This window comes from Pelodiscus sinensis, chromosome 14, assembly GCF_049634645.1.
Source record: "Pelodiscus sinensis isolate JC-2024 chromosome 14, ASM4963464v1, whole genome shotgun sequence".
NCBI lineage: Eukaryota > Metazoa > Chordata > Testudines > Trionychidae > Pelodiscus > Pelodiscus sinensis.
Window position 1 is genome coordinate 31,499,841 of NC_134724.1, and position 19,583 is coordinate 31,519,423.

Genomic DNA, 19,583 nt, shown 5'->3' on the forward strand with positions numbered 1-19,583 from the left:
ATTGGCCACTCCTCAGCAGCTTGCAGGGTGCTTGCAAAGTCCAGGGAAGTCTGTTGTTCCTTTGGGCCCCATGCCAGCTCACCACCTCCCCAAGCGTCTGCTCCACTCTGCAGCATGCAGGGGAGCCCTCTGGCCCTTGCTGTTCTTCCGGGCTGCTGAGCAGCAGGGGGCCTGGTGGCCCACGCCACGTCATGCCTTAGCTCCCTTCCTCGAGGTGTAGGGGAGTCCTCTGGCCTCTTCAGTGGTCGGCCCTCACTGGCCTGGCTGGCAGACTTTTTACCTCTCTGGCCCCACCCCCTGGCTTCGGCCAGGTGGCTCATTAGGGCCAGGTGAAAACCACCAAGGCTCTGGGAGGGGCACTTACCCTTCGGGTGCAGTGGGTGGCCACTTGGAATCACTCCAGAGAAGAAGGAGCAGGAGCAAGGTGTAGATGCTGCTCTCCTCCTCTTCTTCTGTTCCTGCTGCCTGCACCAGCCAGAGTTCTCCCCGCCCTACCCAGCCACCGCCTGCCTGCTGAGGCTCCCAGCTGCCGGACCTGCTCTCCCAGACAACGCTGCTGCTGCTGCTCCTGTTCACCATCACCACCAGCTGCTGCTGCTGCTGTCTGAGGGAAGGGGAGGGGAGAGGGGCCTGCCGGCCTGATCCCCCCCGCTGCTCCAGAGGAAGAGGACCCCACCAGCATCCACCATCCAGAGGCCTTCCCTAGCTGGCTGCCACCTGTCTGCTGCTCCTGTACCATCTGCACCCCACCGAGGAAGGGTAAGTCTACACTACCACCCTAGTTCGAACTAGGGTGGTTAATGTAGTCAATCGAAGTGTAACGAGGTGTAATGGTAGTTCAAATTAGAAACCTAATTGAAACTACCTACTCCGTGCCGCGTGTAGCCGCGGGCACAGAGTCCAAACTACCGGGAATTTAAAAATGGCAGCGCCCGGCAAGATGCAAATGAAGCCCGGGATATTTAAATCCCAGGGCTTCATTTGCAACTTCGATTGACTACATTAACCACCCTAGTTCGAACTAGGGTGGTAGTATAGACATACTGGAAGAAAAGAAGAGAACCACCATTTGGACTGTGGAGGGGGTTTGTTTCCTGGAACTGAGCTTTTTTACCTACTCTTGGGGTGGTGGTGGACTGAGGAGGGGTTGGGGGAGAGGCGTAGAGCCCTCCCCAAGTCCGGCTGCCCCCCCGTCCCCAATACCACCACCCCGATGATCCCCTCCACCAAGTCCCTTGCACCATCTGGACTTGCCCCTCCGTGCGGTTAGCTACTCCTCCTCTCCCTTTTACTATCTGGGACTGTTCCGCTGCAGCAGCGGGCGAGGACTGAGCCCCCACAGGCACTCATGGGTGTGTCCCCCACACCTTTTCCCATTGGACTTGGCTCCCTCCCTCAGCAGTGTTTGGCTGGGGGGCCCCTTCGCCCCTGTTTTCCCCACCTTGTCCCCCACTACAGTAGCTTGCCCGCCCCGCCCTGTTAACCAGTTCTGTTTCCCCCTCCCCTCCCTGAGTTTGCTGACCTGCCCTGCCCAGCCCCAGTTTGTTTGCCACCCAAGAGGTGGTGGAGAGGGGCCTGGTGGGGGGTGGCGTGCATGTGCCCCTCAAGCCATTGGAGGACCTGGACATATGGGTGGTCCTCACCTCCCCGCTGCTTGCCCGCTCCACCCAGGGAAGGCCAATACCAACGATTAGCCCTCTCCTATTGGGCTGTAGGGACCCCGCTTGCTCTCTCCCTTGCCTCAACGTCCCCCCTCCGAAGAACAACTGTGTCCCCTGGCCTTGCCCCTGCTGACCAGCCCTCCACCTCGGAAGGCTGGATGCTTGTTTGGGGGAAGCACAGAGCTTGCGGTTCGCGGGCTCAATCTCCCCCCTCTGAAAAATCCTGAGGGGGGCCAGTGCTTCTGAGAACGCCCTCAGCGAGCGTCAGCAGGAGGTGCCGGCCGAGGAAGCCGTGGCAGCGAGGGGGGGGCACTGCCGTCTCCCCTGCAGAGCCCCCCATGCAGAGCATGAGGAGGCCTCAGGTGGAGCTCCTCCAGCCCTGGTGCCAGCTGAGCCCCCTGTTGCCACTGCCAAGGTAATTGTTGCCTTGGCGGCCGGCGGGGAGGGCTCTGGGGCCAAGGGGATGGAGCTTAGCTCCATTTTTGAGGCGATCAAGGCCCTGGGTCTGACCCCGCTCACCCAGGGGAAGAACGACCCTCTGCCTGGCCTGTGGGCCTTGGTCTGGGTGGCGACTCTGCTGCGCTGCCCCTCCTCTCCCCACCGTTATTCCCCAGGTGGCCAACCCCGTCCTCAAGCTTGGGGCGCCCCTAGTATTGCCTGTTGGCCCGGCCAACTCGAGCGCCAGAGCTGAAGCCTCCATGCCCTTAGGGACGACGGCTGGCACCGAGCGGCCGAGTCCCAGGCTTGGGGGTGCCCCTGAGGCGGGACGGCCATCTTCCCTTCCTGTCGGGGGCCCAGCAGAGAACACCCCCCCCCCGCCAATGCCGTGGTCGTAGCTTCTACTTCTCTACCTGACCCCGGTGTCAGCGCAGGCCCCCTTCCCGCTTTTGCCCTACCGGTCCCCATTCGGGAGGCGCTGCAGCCGGTGGCACAGACCTGCGGGATCTTCCCCCTGACCCTGATGATAGTTCTGATCCCCTCCCCTGTTCTGATTCTCTCCTGCCCTCCCCCCGCCCCGTTCACGCCCTTGGTCTTGAGTCCTCCCCTGTTCCTGACCCCTCTCCCATGGGTACCGCTTTCCCCCCCCTCTGTGCCTGACCCACTGCCTGGCACTGAACCCATCCCTTCTCCTGCCCCTATCGCAAGATCCTCATCACCCTCCCCCCATTCTCTCCCCTATTATTGCCCCTACGGTGATGCCTGCTCCCCTTCCCTCTCCCAGGTGTAGTGGGAGAAGCGGGAGGAACTCTGGACCCTGGAAGACTACAGGGCCTGGGGTGCCTTCGTTCAATCTCGCATCCAGCTCCTTCAGGAGATGGATCGTGGCTCCTGCTTCTTCTTTGCCCTGGAGAAAAAGAGGGGGGCTAAAAATCACATCACCTGCCTTTTGGCAGAGGACGGCACCCCTCTTATGGATCCGGAGGAGATGCGTGGAAGGGCCAGGGCCTTCTATGCCAGTTTGTTCTCCCTGGATCCAACCGAAGCCAACGCCTGCAAGGTGCTCAGCGTGGGCGACCAGGACCGGCTGGAGATGCCTCTTACTCTGGCCGAGTTCTCAGAAGCCCTCTGTCTAATGCCCAACAATAAAACCCCAGGCATGGATGGGCTGACCGTGGAGTTCTACCGCATATTCTGGGACGTCCTCGGCCTAGACCTCGTCACCGTCTGGGCCAAGTCTTTGGAGAGCAGGGTCCTCCCTCTGTCGTGCAGGCGAGCCATGCTGGCCTTATTGCCGAAGAAGGGGGACCCCCGCGACCTTCAGAATTGGCGTCCCGTCTCACTCCTCAGCACGGACTGTAAAGTCGTAGCAAAGGCCATCTCGCTGAGACTGCGGTCCATTCTGGTGGACGTGATCCACCCTGACCAGTCCTACACCATCCTGGGCTGTAGCATCTTTGATAATCTGTACCTGGTCTGGGATCTCTTGGAGCTTGGGTGTAGGGATGGTCTGTTTGCCCTCCTGTCCCTGGACCAGGAGAAGGCATTCGACAGGGTGGACCAAAGGTATCTTCTAAGCACTCTGCAGGCCTTCAGCTTCGGGCCCCGTTTTATGGGTTTTCGCCAGGTGCTGTACGCCCTTGCGGAGTGTTTGGTCAAGCTCAACTAGACCCTGACCGAGCTGGAGTACATCAGGGGTGTCCGCTGTTGGGCCAGCTGTACGCTCTGACGATCGCGCCCTTCCTCTGTCTTCTCCGTAGGAGATTGATGTGGTTCTGCCTCCTCCCCACTTCCTGGGGGGTTGAGGGCTGAAGCAGTGGCTGCCCATTTCTGCTCCTTGGGGCTCTTAGGGAAACACACTCCATGTGCCAGGACTGGAGCTGGGGCTGCAGTGTTTCCCATGGGCTCAGATTGGAACCCACTGTAGGCCCTGACTTGATGGATTTGGAGGACTGTAAAGTAAAGATTGTTTAAACTAAAACTGCTAGAGTACAAGTTCTGCAGAATTCAAGGATATTTGATGGCATTATTTCTAGCATGAGAGCCCGTTGGTGCAGTTATTAGAATTGTATCAAATCAAAACATTACTACTTTGAGTGAATGCTCATGTGCATTCCAGTATGTATGTGGGCATGTCATGTGCACAATCATTGGAAGATTTTTCCCTAAAGGTGCCCCTGGGGTCAGCTGTAGCACTCACTGTAGTGGTACCTCCATAGCTGCTTATATATACTCCTGCAAACCTGATGCCTGCTCACTTTCTTCTTTCCATCAGTGATGGTTATTGGAGCTTCTGACTTCTTGCTTTGCAACTCATTAGTTCTTAGTATTTCTTCGTAGTGTAGATTAGCTTTGTTGGTTCTAGTTGGTTAGTTCTGAGGGGGTTCCCCTTCCACTTGTTTACTTGTGTTCTTGGGTTATGCAGCAGCAGCCTCAGGGCTTCAAACAGTGTGCTGAGTGAGAGATATATGCCTAGAGCAGTGTTTCTCAAAGTGGGCTACGGACCCACTCTGAGAGAGCTGCTAACAGGCCTCTCTGGTTTGTTTGTTTATCAGCTCTACAGCCACAGAGCTTCGTAGATCCCGTTGGCTATGGTTCACTGTTTGTAGCCAAGGGAAGCAGGAAGCAGTAGCTTGGGCCATGGATGGGTGGCCCTGGGGCGCAGCGCAGGACTGGCGCTTGCACCTCCCGGGGAAGAAAGAAACATGGCTCTATCGCTAGCTGAAGGCCAAACGGAGCTACCAGCTTGCCTCTGCCTCCTCTCCATTTCCTATGGGGTTGAGGGCTGAAGCAGTGGCTGCCCGTTTCTGCTCCTTGGGGCTCTTAGGGAAACACGCTCCATGTGCCAGGACTGGAGCTGGGGCTGCAGTGCTATTTTTAATACCACAGTACAGGCCCCAGCAGTCGCAGCCCCCAGGGCTCCCGGGGGCAGGGTCTTATGGCAGGCAGCTGCCCCGTGTGCTGGAACTGGAGCTGGAGCCACAGTACTATTTTTAGTACTGCAGCCCAGGCTCCAGCTCCAGCAGCCACCATGCTGCCCCGCCCCTGGGAGCAGAGGAGGTTGCGCACACTCCCCCATCCCCAGGCCATATTTGGCCTAGGGGCAGGGGAGTGCAGGAAGTCTCTCATGCCGGGGCCATTGCAAAAATTTCTGAAGTGGCCCCTGGCAAAAAATTGCCTACCCCTGTTAGAGGGGCTCATGTCAGCTGACTCCTTCAGTCCCGACTCCTTCAGGCATGATACAGGGAACATAGTGTGCTCATGCTTGGTTGCCCATGCAAATGCCAGAGCACTGCATCCATAGACCCTGATATGCTGGAAAGCTCATGGGTGTTGTGGTGTGCCGCATGGTGCTGTACTTTGAAAACCTATGCACGTTGCTCTGTCGGGCAAAAGGACAATGAATAAGCTTGGCGTGGCACAGAGGCTCTGCTCAGGCAAGCCTTGGTGCTCATGCTAGCGCAGTTGCCAGTCAATCCCCTGCACATAGTGCAATGCCAGTTTTGGCGTTGTGAGATGAGCTCAGACTGGTGGGACCACATCGTCATGGAGAGATGGGACGATCAGCAGTGTTTGCAGAACTTCTGCATGCGGAAGGCCACATTCCTTGAACTCTGCAAATGGCTCACCCCTGCCCTGAGGTGCCAGGATACCCACATGAGACCTGGTCTGACAATGCAGGTCATAGCCTTATAGAAGCTTGCCATGCCAGACAACTACTGCTTTTTGGGCATAAGTTTGGGGTGGGGAAATCTATGGTTGAGGCTGTTCTCATACAAGCAGCCAAGGCCTTCAACATCCTGCTGTGGAGAGGTGTAACTCTGCGGAACATGAACAACATTGTGGTGTTTGCCATCATGGGCTTCCCTAAGGGTGTGTCTAGACTACCTAGTTTTGTCGACAAAAGTGGACTTTTGTCGACAAAACTATACCAGCGTCTACACTACCGCTGAGTTCTGTCGACATAACGTCGACAGAACTCAGCAGTTTTGTCGACGCTGGTATACCTCATTTTATGAGGCATAACACCTTCTGTCGACAGAACTCTGTCGACCGAAGGTGTTATTGCCTGTAACGTTGTGTCCAGACTATGGAGTTCTGTCGACAAAGCAGCTTGCTTTGTCGACAGAACTCAATGTGTCTGGACGCTGTTTGTCGACGGAAGTTTTGTTGACAGTATCTGTCGACAAAGCTTCCGTCGACAAAACGCGGTAGTCTAGACGTACCCTAAGAGTGGGGGTAGGGTGCCATGTAGTCAACTCATCTACATGGCTCCATCAACGGAGCCAGGTAGTCTAGACATACCCTCAGTGACCTACCCTGCCCACCTGGCTCCTAATACATTTTAAATGTTGAATTGTAGCAGGGGTAGGTCCTGGACCCGGTGCGAGCTGGGACTGAGCTGGGCAGCTCAGGAGGAGCTGCCCAGGCGGGGAGGAGGCGGAATTGGTGTAGTTGATAGTATTAACCAATAAGCTTTTGCTTATTGGTAAATGGACTGTAGTATACATCCCTATTGTGGATCACAAAGGCCATTTCACTGACATCTATGTTAGATGGTTGTGAAAGGTGCATGACACCTGCATCTTTAGGAAGTTCTGCCTCTCCAGAAAGATGCAGGCTGGAACTTTTTCCCCCAACAGTACATTCAGAAAAAACTTGAAAATAAATAGTCTAGCAGCACCTTACAGACTAACAAAACATGTAGATGGTATCATGAGCTTTTGTGGGTACAATCCACTTTCAGATGAATGACGTATTAGAAGTCCAAATGCAAAAATAAATAGGGGATGGGGGAAGAAATGGTGAATTAGAGTGTTCAAGTTACAAGAAGCTGATAGAGGAGTTTTTAAGTACCCATTGTTTAGTTGGTTAGTCATTAGGATGTGGAAGGTAGTGTGCTAGCCTGCTAGTGTCTTTATTCATACCTTTGTGATGGCTCCCAAACTTCTAAGTGAAGCTACGTTCTAATGCTTCCCTGTGTGTTTGGCTTGCGGAATTGGCCTGAAACAACATGGTGACTTTAGATCCATTAACTCCATTCAGATTTGAAGAGGTGGACATGCCCGTTGTGAACTTGGGTGACTCAGACTAATCCTGCTTCCCTGGCTCATGAAGCCCTACATGGGCAGCATAGACCCCAGCAAGGAGTTCAGTAAAAAGCTGAGCAGGTTCAGAATGGTGGTAGAATGTGTGTTTGGACATTTAAAGGGGAAATTCAGGAGTCTTCTGACCCATTTGGACCTCAGCGAACACAACATTCCCTTTGTGGTGGCGGCCTGTTGTGTGCTCCATAACCTGTGTGAGAACAAGGGTGAAACTTTTTTTCTGGTTGGGTGTAGGAGCTGAGGCAGAGTGCCTAGCCAGAGAGTTTGAGCAGCTGGAGACGATAAGCAGAGCCTAGCAAGGGGCAGTGCAAATCAGATACTCCTTAAAGGAGAGTTTTATGCAAGGCCTCTTTAGAGACTATGCTACATGGCTCTCCATAAGTTGCCCCTGCATTTCCTGTGTTTATCTTTAATTCCCCACCCCATCCCTGGAGTTCAGCCAATAAAGAGTCCATTGTTCAATTAACAGGAGTGTTTTATTTGGGGAAAAATACAGGGAAAGAACAGAATTGGGTATTGGAAGCAGGAGGGGCTCAGGAACAGAAGTGGGATTGCTTCCTGCCTTCCAAGGGCCTGGAGGCTCCGTCTCTCCTTGAGTATCTCCTGTGTGTCTTGGGGCCCCAGCAGCCCCTAGGAACTTTGGGGATGGGAGCTACAGGGTGGGAGGAGGAAGCAGCAGGGCTGTCTTTGGGGCAGGCGTGGTTCTGGGTGGTGGCCTCTTTGGGGCAGGTCACAATGTGTTCCATGACAGCAGTCAGGGAGGAAAACATTGTCTTGTGCTGCCTTGAGAGCTGCTCCTTGGCAGTTCTCCTCTCCTTCTGCACTGCAGTTTGGTCCTGGTGCTTGGCCTGGATCTCCTGCACGAGGGAGTACATGCAGTCTATCTGCTCCCGGTGGATCCAGCCCACGGAGGCACTGCTGCTCCCCCTCCCCCCTGGTCAATTAAGTCCTGGGGGCGGGGAAGCACGCAAAGCCCCCTCCCGTCCTACCAGGAGCACGTGGTGCTTTGAAACACGAACACTGCTCGCAAGGCAGGGGGAGAACGGAGGAGGCTTTGCTTATTCCCCCACCCCACCAGGTTTTATTTGGCCTAGGGGCAGGGGAGTGTGGGAAGTCTCCTCCCATGTCAGGGGCATGGGCACCTAGAGGGAATGTGTGGGGAGAGGGGGCAAAGGCACTACCTCACCCCTAGACTGATCATTGTCTGGGGGTGGGGAACCTGGCAGTATCTTGGCCCCACCCCTCCTGTTTGATGCCTCACGCCTTCCTCTTGATGTCCTGCCCCTTTCTGTGTGGCCCAGGGCCACTTCAAAAATTGCCGAAGTGGCCCCCGGAAAAAAACTATTGCCCACTCCTGTTATAGGAGATACATTGAAGCCTACCCCTAATCTCTTAGCGTACCCTGAAGGTCTCTGTAAAGACAATGGAGAAGTGTTCCATGCAAGGCAAAATGCTTGATTTAAAGTGGGCACTTTATAGCAGGTGCCCAGACATCTTAGGAGCATTCGGACATGCTCCATCCGGAGGCAGGCAGGTAGTCATGATAAGGGGCCTGCCAGGCTGGAGCCTGCAGGTGGGAGCAGAGTGGTGGCACAGGGTGGCTTCCTGCTGCGTCCGGCACATGCCAGGTCCAGCACATGGGGCCTCCCAGGGACACTGTTACTTTCCCAGCCAGGGCAGCAGCCTGTGGATACGCGGTGGCAGGGGAGGAAGCGGAGTGGCTTCCATTTGTGTCCTGCATACACTGCGTCCAGCACATGTGGCTTGCCAGAGACAGTGTTAGTAGGTTCCCCTGGTTGCCATGCAAGATATCAGTCTTCTCCGAATCATTCCGTGAGTGATCGGGAATGAACACTGACTGAATGCGGCCATAAACCTGGGCCTTATGTTGTATTGCTTTGTATTTCCACGACGCTAGACCACTTACTAGTGAGTTGCGGTGGGATGGTGTGTTATCGTGGAGGACAGCATAAGGCTGGCCTCCCCAAGAACCTTGTGAGAAGGATCAGAGTTCCTATATGAGAGCTTCATGTAGCTGTGCAGACAAGACTTGTGCTCCATCTGCAGATATGTGAACAAGCTGTTCTGCGCCCCTGTGCTGTTTAGGCTGAGAGAGAGAGTGCTGCAGCTCACACCACATTGCCTGAACCTGCTTGTAATTAGGAAAAGTTTGTGAACTCACCAGAAGTGCCCTCCCTGGGGTTGTTGATGGCCTGGGAGATGTCCTGGTAGGATGGGACTGGCTGCACTGGCTTTTGGACCTTGCTGGCTGGCTAGTCTCCCTCCTCCTGCCCTGTCGCCACCCCACTCTCCTGCAGGCTAACGCCAGGCATGTCTTGGGCGGATTTGGTGACAATGGGGGGAGATGGCTGTCTTCCTCCCCCCACCCCGAATGGCATACAGCTGGTCATAGGAGCAGCACGTGTGGGGTGCTACCCAGAGCATCCACTCTCCTCCTTTGCCTTGTGATATGACTGGTGAAGCTCCTTAATTTTCACCCTGCACTGCTGGGCATCTCTGGCATATCCTTTCATCCTGAGACAGGTTGAGATTCTGCTGTGGATCTTGGCATACCTCTTGCTGGTTTGGAGGTCATTGAGGTGAACTTACCTCCCCACACCTCCATGAGGTCCAGGATCTCCTGCACAGTCCTGGTGGGTGCTTTTCTGTGCTCCTGGGAAATGAAGGCTGTGGGAGCAAAATTACTCACAGCCATCGGAATATCTGATGGAATGTTGGAACTCATTTGCCATGGTGTGCTGCTCACTGGAAATGCGGCCACGTAGAACAAGACATTCCTCTGTTCCTGCGGCTTTTTGAGCTCTACAGGAGGGCAGCAGATGTGGAAGACGTGGCCAGAGCAGTTGGAGCAGACAGCTGTGGGGGGCCTTCCAAAGACCAAAAATGTCCAATTTCCGGTAAAGCTATGTCTACATTAGTGTAACTTTGACCGTGCAAGATCAGGAATAGTGTTGCTCCTGTTGAGAAGCAGGAATACAGAAATCGATGTCCGTGGCCCCTAAAGGTGGCACAACAGACTTGGCTATTCAGTGGTTTGGGGCTAGGGTCAATGTAAAGTCCTAGTGTAGACCAGGCCTTAGAGTGGAAAGCTAAAACTTATTGCTACATTGCTATATATTCTTTTATCTGGTGTGTGCTTTCTAGGTGGTCAAAGGCACTGTGTTTCACAGTGGATCCAGGGAACACATTTATTTTACAATTAAGAATCTTTAAAATTTCTTACACTATAATGAAAACTTTCTTGAGAACATATAAAAGGATAACATAAAAAGAGGAACTCTTGTGAGGATCAGTTAAATAAAATTTATTTCTTAAAACGTTGTTATATTCATAAAACATGAATACAGGAAATCACAGTGAATGTCTAAACACCTCTTGGAACTAAAACATCCACATGGCAACCACAAGAACAAGTTCTCAGCACCCCTGAGAGATAAGAATAATTTCATAGCTCTGTTTGGAGTCACTCCATTACCATTATATAATTCGGGTGTGTGCAAGACTTATAGTCCTACTGTGGCGTGGTGTTTTTTAGGAAAACATCCTAATGTTGTTCTGCCATCTTTTTGATGCAAGATTCTGCTAAAAGTATAGAAGTAGCCTGATAGTAAACTTACTAAGAATCTGAATAGTCAGGTATTGAAATGTCAGCCTGCAACTGAACTTGCCATTAAAATAGTGCACAAGTTGGGGTGGATAGGCCCCTCATCAGCCAATGTTATAGCCCACCAAGAACTCAGAGTCATTAGATTTATGGCACCTTTCTCCTGAAGATTCTCTGGCTTGTCCTATCTAGACTGTACTCAGATAACTTATGGGGAAGAGAAATCCATTACACAAGAGTCACTGATGTTCTGGCTTACTGCCAATGTCTTTGCTGGATCTGGAAGATCTAGCTTAGATTTTCTGAGAATTTGAGAGCAGTACATTCAAAAAACAAACAAAAACTCAACACTAAACATGGATTGACTTCGACAAATCAGATACAGATAGAAAGTTATATTCTCTGACCTACAAAATGGCTTGACATGGCAGCCACAATAGCACAGCTGGAAAGCTGACAATGATTGTTTTGGAGACTTTCTGCATTTGTCCCAGCTGATACAAGCGAGGGCATGCCCCACTGATACAAGAATCCAAGTGTTTGCATGCTCACACAAGTGATATTTAATAATCATGCTGACCATATGCTGAAATAAGTTAGGTTGACATAATTTGGTAGTGTACACTGCCTTAAGTCCATGTGCTCAGAAGCTATAAGTAGCCTTGTGAAAAATGACTAGATTCTTTAGAAGTTTATCCACAGGCATTGGGCCTTTATTTCTATATGTATGGTTTTAGCACAAAGGCTTTATTGGCATGACCTATTTTATTTTTGAGGAGTTTCAGGATGACTTGCAAATCTTACTAAGACATAGAAAATGTGGCATAAGTAAGGGTGTGTCTAGATTACTGAGTTTTGTCGACAAAAGTGGACTTTTGTCGACAAAACTATACCTGCGTCTACACTACCGCTGAGTTCTGTCGACATAACGTCGACAGAACTAAGCAGTTTTGTCGACGCTGGTAAACCTCATTTTACGAGGCATAACACCTTCTGTCAACAGAGTTCTGTCGACAGAAGGTGTTATTGCCTGTAGGGTTGCGTCTAGACTACAGGGTTTTGTCGACAAAGCAGCTTGCTTTGTCGACAGAACTGAATGTGTCTAGATGCTCTGTGTCGACAGAAGTTTTGTCGACAGATACTGTCGACAAAACTTCTGTCGACAAAACCCTGTAGTCTAGACGTACCCTAAGATATAAAAGCTATTTTAAACTTTTTACTCATGTTCTGGTACTGTAATTCATAGCCTTCTGCCTGCAAGTAACATCTCCTTTTTAATGGAAATCAAACTATGGGGGGGGGGGGGAAGGACACTTTCCTGTTCATATTTTTTTTAAATTGAAATCACAACACCTTGTCTTTAACTATATTTCTTTACATTGCCAATTTCAGGACTAGCAATCACTTTAATCACATGGCATCTAAACACCAACATAAATTAATTCAAGTTTGTCCTTACTGTTAGTCTCTTCTGCACACTTTATGAGGTTGGATTGCCTAAGCCTGTGGTGTCCAACACGCTAGCCACATGTGGCTAGTTGGCTTGAACATTAAAAACTCAAAAATGGTTGCATTCATAATTTTTTTAAATAAAAAGCCAAAATTTTTCAGAGAATAAAAAAAAAGTTCAGAAGATCTGAATTTTAAAGCCACATATTAATTGTCCCATTTGCTGGATGTAGACTTTGCCAGTTTTCAGAATAACTTTAAATATGCTGCTTAGGCCTGAAATCATCATGCATCTCATAAGCCGCGTCTGGTATTTCTGGGTACTAGTTTTCCACTGGTATTTATCGTTAAAGACTTTTTGAAAATACTTTTGAGTTCTCTGTGTGAAATTATTTTTTTTTTGTATGAAGCAGCTCAGTTTTCAAGTTGGCCAGTCTTCTGTCATTAATTTCAACTTTCATTTTAAATGTGGGTTCATTATGGGCACACTGTTAGGTTCAAATGTTAGCTGTTCAGCAGCTAAAAAAATTGTTTAAATACAGTAGTGTGTATATATACAAATTTCTTCTCAAGTTTTTATTGTTTTTTGGTAGCTGGTTATGGCCATTCTAAACAAAAAAATCCAGTATACAAGCACAATTTGAAAAAAACAGTTTGGATTTTATTCTTGTTTTTGAAAATTTAAAAAAATGTTAGCAAGTTTAACACTTCCAGAGATACTGAATTTTAAAAATTACAATACTATTTATTAAAAAGCGTAATTCTGAAGCAGGTGAAAGTACTAGTACAGAGTCAAACAATGCTGAAAACAGTTAATTGTATGTAGAAACTACAGCATAGAAAAAGAGAGATTGGAGGGACGTCAAATGTAAATGTCAAGAGTAATGGGAATTGGAATATGCTATCATTGAGGTGAATGAAAAGCCAACGTGATTGCTGTGTCGTACAACAATTCTGGCCAATAAGACTGACAACGTAAGAAGGCTTTTCCAAGAGCAGCACAGTGTTTTTGATTCAGTGTATCCTATTGGAAGCAAAAAGCGAGCTGATAAAATTGTTCAGCTGAAATTGGATTTTGAAAAGCAGCAGAAAATTTTGAAGTGATTTCTATTTTCATCTGAACTGAGAATTTTGGCCTGCTGTAAAGCAGTGTGGATACTTGCTTGCAACAAAAAGCCATTTTCAGATAGAGAAATGGTGAAGGAAATTATTCTCTCTGTCATGGAAAACTTGCTTGTAAATCTTAACGGACAGCCATGAAATAACATCTTGCAGAGCATTTGAAATTTGCAGCTGAGTCACCAAATAGTTACATGTCAGTTAAAAGATTGGTCTGTTGATCTCAGAACCCAGTTGCATGCTGAACTGGATCAGTGTTTGGCCTACTCGTTGGTACTGGATGAGTCATGTGACATCAGTGATACTGTTCAGCTCGTCTTCAGGATTTGCTTTGTAATGAAAAATTTACAGATTCATGAAGAACTGTTATCAGTGTGAGGGTTGAGAGATTGTACTTGTGTATTTGATATATTCAATACTTTCAAAATTGTCTCAAATGATTTTGACTTGGATTTAGCAAAATTGGCTTCTGTTATAGTTGACAGTGTGCCAATTATGGGGGCAGGGAGAGATCTGGATTCATCTCTCCTCTGAAGAGCACCTGCAATCTAATAAAATGAACAGCAAATTGCTTTCCTGACACTGTGTTTTGCATCAAGAAAATCTGTGTACTTACATGTCCACAACAGATACTTTGAAAGACTTAATGAATACTGTGATCAAAATCTTAAATTTAATTCGCAGCAGTGCTCTGCACCATCACCAATTTGTGGAATTTTAGAAAGAAAGCAAACCTGAGCATTTGAAATCCATCTATTTTGCCAGTGTGTGATGGCTGAGTCCTGGAAAGGTGCTTGAGCGGTTGCTTGCACTGCTTACTCCAATCAGAGACCAAGATGAACAAGTTTTCTCCCTCCTCCTTATGAAACCCTTTTAGATACCTGAAAATGGCTATCCTGTCCCCCTCAGTCTTCTCTTTTCTAAACTAAACAAACCCAATTCTTTCAGCCTTCCTTCATAGGTCATGTTCTCTAGACCTTTAATCATTCTTGTTGCTCTTCTCTGGACCCTCTCCAATTTCTCCACATCTTTCTTGAAATGCAGTGCCCAGAACTGGACACAATACTCCAACTGAGGCCTAACCAGTGCATAGAGAATAGTGCAGCCCTGTTCTCTAGACCAGAGCAACTATCAGCCGGCACAAAACAGAAGGGTTTATTGAGCTTTCAACATAGCAACGGGTCTCTCAAGCCAGTAGGCCTGGGCCCTCAGCCCCGGATATCATTTTCTCCTGCAGCCAGCTGAATCCTGCCTCCTCTGCTCTCAGTCCCCCCCCAAAACAGCCCCCAGTCTCCCAGCAGAGCCTCCAATATCCCCAGCAACAGCCCCTCTCCAGTCCCTTGTCTTTCCAGGTAAAAGGGTTGCCTGGCCCCTCTCTTCTCCGCCTCCTCTCCTCCGTCTAATGTTCTCCCCTCTCTGGGACCACCTGGGCCAGTCGCCAGGTTCTCCCCTCTGCTGCCCATTGCCTGTCGTCTGGACAGAACTGGTTGTGTCCTCTGAGCAGAGCTGGGGTCACCAGACACAGTGGCTCCAATTCTGGGCTGTTCTCTGAAGCAACAAACTCCCCACCATTGTCACATGAAACCAGTAACATCCCAGCACTGAGTGCCTCCCATATGTAACCACTCTTTGGACCCCCAAAACTCCCTACTTCCTCACAGTCCCATTGATTGAATTTCTGCGAAATGTGATTTCTGTTGATTAAAACCAATGTTGAAGTGTTCTGTTGACATTAAAAGCCAAGAATTGGTATGTTCGGAGAGTGTCACAAAATTATTTAAATTTTCAGAATAATATGGCTAATTCACTATAGCCATTATAGGGGCTACTGCTTCAGAACTGGTTGAACCCCATGGCTGTGTCTAGACTGGCCAGTTTTTCTAGAAAATCAGCCACTTTTCCAGAAAAACTTGCCAGCTGTCTACACTGGCCGCTTGAATTTCCGCAAAAGCACTGATGATCTCATGTAAGATTGTCAGTGTTCTTGCGGAAATACGATGCTGCTCCCGTTCGGGCAAAAGTCCTTTTGTGCAAAACTTTTGCGCAAAAGGGCCAGTGTAGACAACCCAGATTTGTTTTCCGCAAAAAAGCCCCGATCGCGAAAATGGCGATCGGGGCTTTTTTGCGGAAAGGTGCGTCTAGATTGGCACAGATGCTTTTCCGCAAAAAGTGCTTTTGCGGAAAAGCGTCCATGCCAATCTAGACGCTCTGTTCCGCAAATGCTTTTAACGGAAAAACTTTTCCGTTAAAAGCATTTCTGGAAAATCATGCCAGTCTAGACGTAGCCCATGGGCCTAAGCCTTCCTCCTTAGGGGGAGATGCATAAGAGAAATGGGAATTTTCTGGCCTAAAAATAGCAGCTTTTACTGCAGGAAGACCTGTTTAAACAGATGTCTTGTTCTGCACTCTGATAGTGGCAGAAAATCTCTTCATAATATTTTGTAAAAGGGAGAGCTGCATCTGGTTGCAATTTAGTTCCTTATTTTCAAGCTCATGCTGGCTTCAACTTCTGTGTTATTGTGCTTAGTTCTTGTTCACATTGTAAATACATAATTAGCAGTCCCTGCTTCTTTACCTGATTTATGTTGTTTGAGGGCTTGGAAAAGTGGAAAAATTGAAACATTTTTGTGATTTTTTTTTTTTCTAAAGAGAGCATTTGTAAGTTGCTTAGAGGTTTGGAATGTTAGTATGCATGGAAATTAATTCATGCACATAGTTCAAGCGTAGCAGCGAGAGGAATAGTGACAAAAGATATTTTGGCCTTGGAAAGGGTGCAGAAAAGGGCAACTAAACTGATTAGGGGTTTGGAACGGGTCCCATATAAAGAGAGGCTAAAGCGACTGGGAATTTTTAAGTTTAGAAAAGAGGAGACTGAGGGGGGATATGATAGAGATATATAAAATCATGAGTTGTGTGGAGAGGGTGAATAAAGAAAAGTTATTTATTAGTTCCCATAATAGAAGAACTAGAGGACACGAAATGACATTAATGGGTAGCAGGTTTAAAACTAATAAAAGAAAGTTCTTCTTCACACAGCACATAGTCAACCTGTGGAACTCCTTGCCAGAGGAAGTTGTGAAGGCTAGGACTATAACAGAGTTTAAAGAGAAGCTAGATAATTTCATGGAGGTTAAGTCCATAAAAGGCTATTAGCCAGGGGATAGAAATGGTGTCCCCTGGCCTCTGTTTGTCAGAGGCTGGAGAAGGATGGCAGGAGACAAATCGCTTGATCATTGTCTTTGGTCCACCCTCTTTGGGGCACCTGGCATTGGCCACTGTTGGCAGACAGGCTACTGGGCTAGATGGACCTTTGATCTGACCCAGTATAGCCGTTCTTATGTTCTTATTAATTTGCGTCCACTGCAGATAAGCGGGAAGTGGGAAAGAGTATAGATCGGTGTGGGCAATAATTTTTGCAGGGGGGCAACTTTGTAAATTTTGGTACTTGGTCACAGTCCAGCTTCAGGCCCCCCTGCTCTAGAAGGGATGAAGCCTTGGGCAGAAGGGAGGGGGCTAGGGCTACAGAGAGTGTGAAAGAGAGATAACTTTGTGAGAGACAGACTTCGTGACACAGATTGTATGTGTGTGGCAGAGACAGGAGAGTGTGTGTGGTAGTGTATATGTGACGGTGATTGTGTGTGAATGGCATAGATACAGTATGACACAGACTGGGTGTCTGTGACACTGACACAATGTATGTGTGCTGGCTAAGTTTCTGAGACGCAGCCATGCTCTGTCTCTTTAAGGGAAATCTGCCCTGCTCTGTTGTTTCCCTCCTCCCCTGCTCTGCTTTCCTCTGAGTCAGTTGCTTCAGATTGGAGCAGCCCTGCTGACTGTGTCTCCCATCTATGACCCCTGCTCTGTAGAGATGGTGTACAGGGGCAGAGGAACACCTAGACTTCAGCACTTCTCTCTCCCCCCTTCTCCCTATCCCACAAAGCTAGCAGGAGAATCTAGAAAGCAGCAGGGCTATAAGATGGAGTAACTTGGGAGTGGGGAGGCTGAACACAAGCTGATGGCTATAAGTATGCACCTCTGTTAATTAGCTGGGTGGGCTGGAGAGAAATGCTTGGTGGCCCTAATCTTCGGGCCTGAGTTTGCCTACTCCTGGTATAGATCTTTTCCTCCCTCACCCCCACCCTGACCCTCTTCATCCCCACCAAGATTAGCCTGACATGACCCATGAATACCCACCCTCTCTGAAATGAAAGTTGTGATCTGGTGTAAATCTGAGTGATGCAGCAATCCACGTGCCAGGGTACAACAGCAATCACTCAGTCACATCATCACTCATATTTAGCTCAGTCAAAAGATGGTCGGGCTGTGGTCAAATTCTCTCCACCCTCTCTGCAGTTCTATATCCTATGTTGGAGATACTGTGGCTATGTGAAGACTCTTCATTTATATGCTAAACTTTATTGCAAGATACAATAATCAATAGCACATTAACTACTACTGGAATCCAATAGTGCTAATAATCTGGGCTGAGATTCCTTCAGTGTTAAACTAAGGCACATAGTTGTGAGGAAAGGAGATTATTTTTCCTCTTGCCCCTGCACAAGGGCCAATCTCCTTGCTGGTGCTGTGAGCTTCCACTGCTTCAGGAGTGATTTAATTCAAACTCGTTTGAGAAAAGATGTAACCATGGTCTCATGGCTGTAGGCAATGCTTATATTAAAAAGCACCCTTCTGCAACACACGGAGCTAGGAAATAGATTGTACCTTTTGAGATGTAATCCATTTCACTGCTCTTAGGATAGAATAGCTCTATGGATGTTGCTGGCATAAATTTGATTCTTGAGCTGTAAACCCCGAAAGCTAATAGTTTCCGTGTTAACTTGCAGGTGGTTTCCTGATCTAGGAATTTATAGGAGTGTGATCATTATAGAGAAATGAGTATCTGAACATGTTAGTGATTGGTTAAAAGTTTAGTATCTTGGAAACATGTTAAACTGTGTTAAAATAAAACCTATGTTTAATTTTTATAGCTTCTTCAACAACTGAAGCGATTGATATGTGACCTCTGCAGATTATACAACCTTCCTCAGCATCCAGATGTTGAAATGTTAGATCAGCCATTACCAACAGGACAGGTAAACCAACAGATCTAGACATCTACTGGAAATTAAAAGCCTCTTCTTTAATTCTAGTAAGATTATATACAGCAAGAAGGAAAGGAATGATCTTAAAGTAGCCAGTGTTTAGTCACAAAGCCCTACTGCTGGATTATAGAATAGAGCTGGAAGAGACCTCAGGAGGTCATCAAGTCCAGCCCTCTTGCCCAAACCAGGACTAAATCATCCTAGCCAGCACTTTGTCCAGGCTGGACTTACAAACCTGTAGGGATGGAGATTCCACCACTTCCCTAGGCAATCTATTTCAGTGCTTCACCACCCTCCTAAGGAAATAGTTTTTCTTAATATCCGACCTAGACCTCCCCCTGAAACTTTATACCAAGTAGTATGCAGTATATAGAAAATAATGTATATCGTACAAAATGGACCTCCCCAATCTGATATCCTTGGGACAGGGCTAGTTCTGGACAAGAGATTTTACCAGACCAGGTGAGGTCATTTCTGGCCCTCTGGCTGCTGGTCCCACCCCCTGCCCTTCTCTGTGCTGCCCTGCCCTCCCCCTTCCTAGCATGCCAGGGCTCTCTGATCCTGGAGAGTGCCAGACCAGAGAGTTCCAGTTTATAGAGGTGCAATCTGTATAGCAATATTATTTTTATACTCATTCTTTTACTGAATATTACTGATGGTATAGTGAACAAAGGACATTCCTTCTCCATTATCCCATGTCCTGAAGCTGATAGCAAGAGGCATGTTGACAGTGATTGCCTTTTCTCCTATTATTTTCTTCCTTCTCTCTATTTGCCATCCTTTTGGAGCTCCTCTGTCAAAATTAACTCCACCCTTCCCCTTCCATTCAGCTGTCATCTACTGTCTCATAATTCCTGGCTTCTACTTCATCTGTCACCTATTCTTATCCATAGTGTCTTTATTATATTATTATTATATTGATTGTCTCATCTGACCCATTGGCCTTCTACCTTCTCTCTCTCACCATCTCATTGAATTTTTGATCCTGACTCTGCTCTGTCACATGAGAAAACTGCCATTCCTTAGACCTAGTCTTCACTAAACACTGCAAAAGCGACGAGGAGTCCTGTGGCACCTTATG

General features: G+C 48.4%; 1 protein-coding gene across 6 annotated transcripts in view; it reads left to right on the forward strand.

Annotated features, from left to right (window-relative positions):
• Nucleotides 1-19,583, forward strand: part of UBE2Q2 (ubiquitin conjugating enzyme E2 Q2) — a 120,538-nt gene that overhangs the window by 23,871 nt on the left and 77,084 nt on the right. For 4 of the 6 annotated variants that reach the window (XM_075897351.1, XM_075897352.1, XM_075897353.1 and 1 more), the window contains one exon: nt 18,389-18,493. The exons of the other annotated variants lie outside the window; for them this stretch is intronic. In XM_075897351.1, the coding sequence (XP_075753466.1) occupies nt 18,389-18,493 (105 nt within the window). The remainder of the gene's footprint in view (nt 1-18,388; nt 18,494-19,583) is intronic. 6 annotated transcript variants of the gene reach the window in all.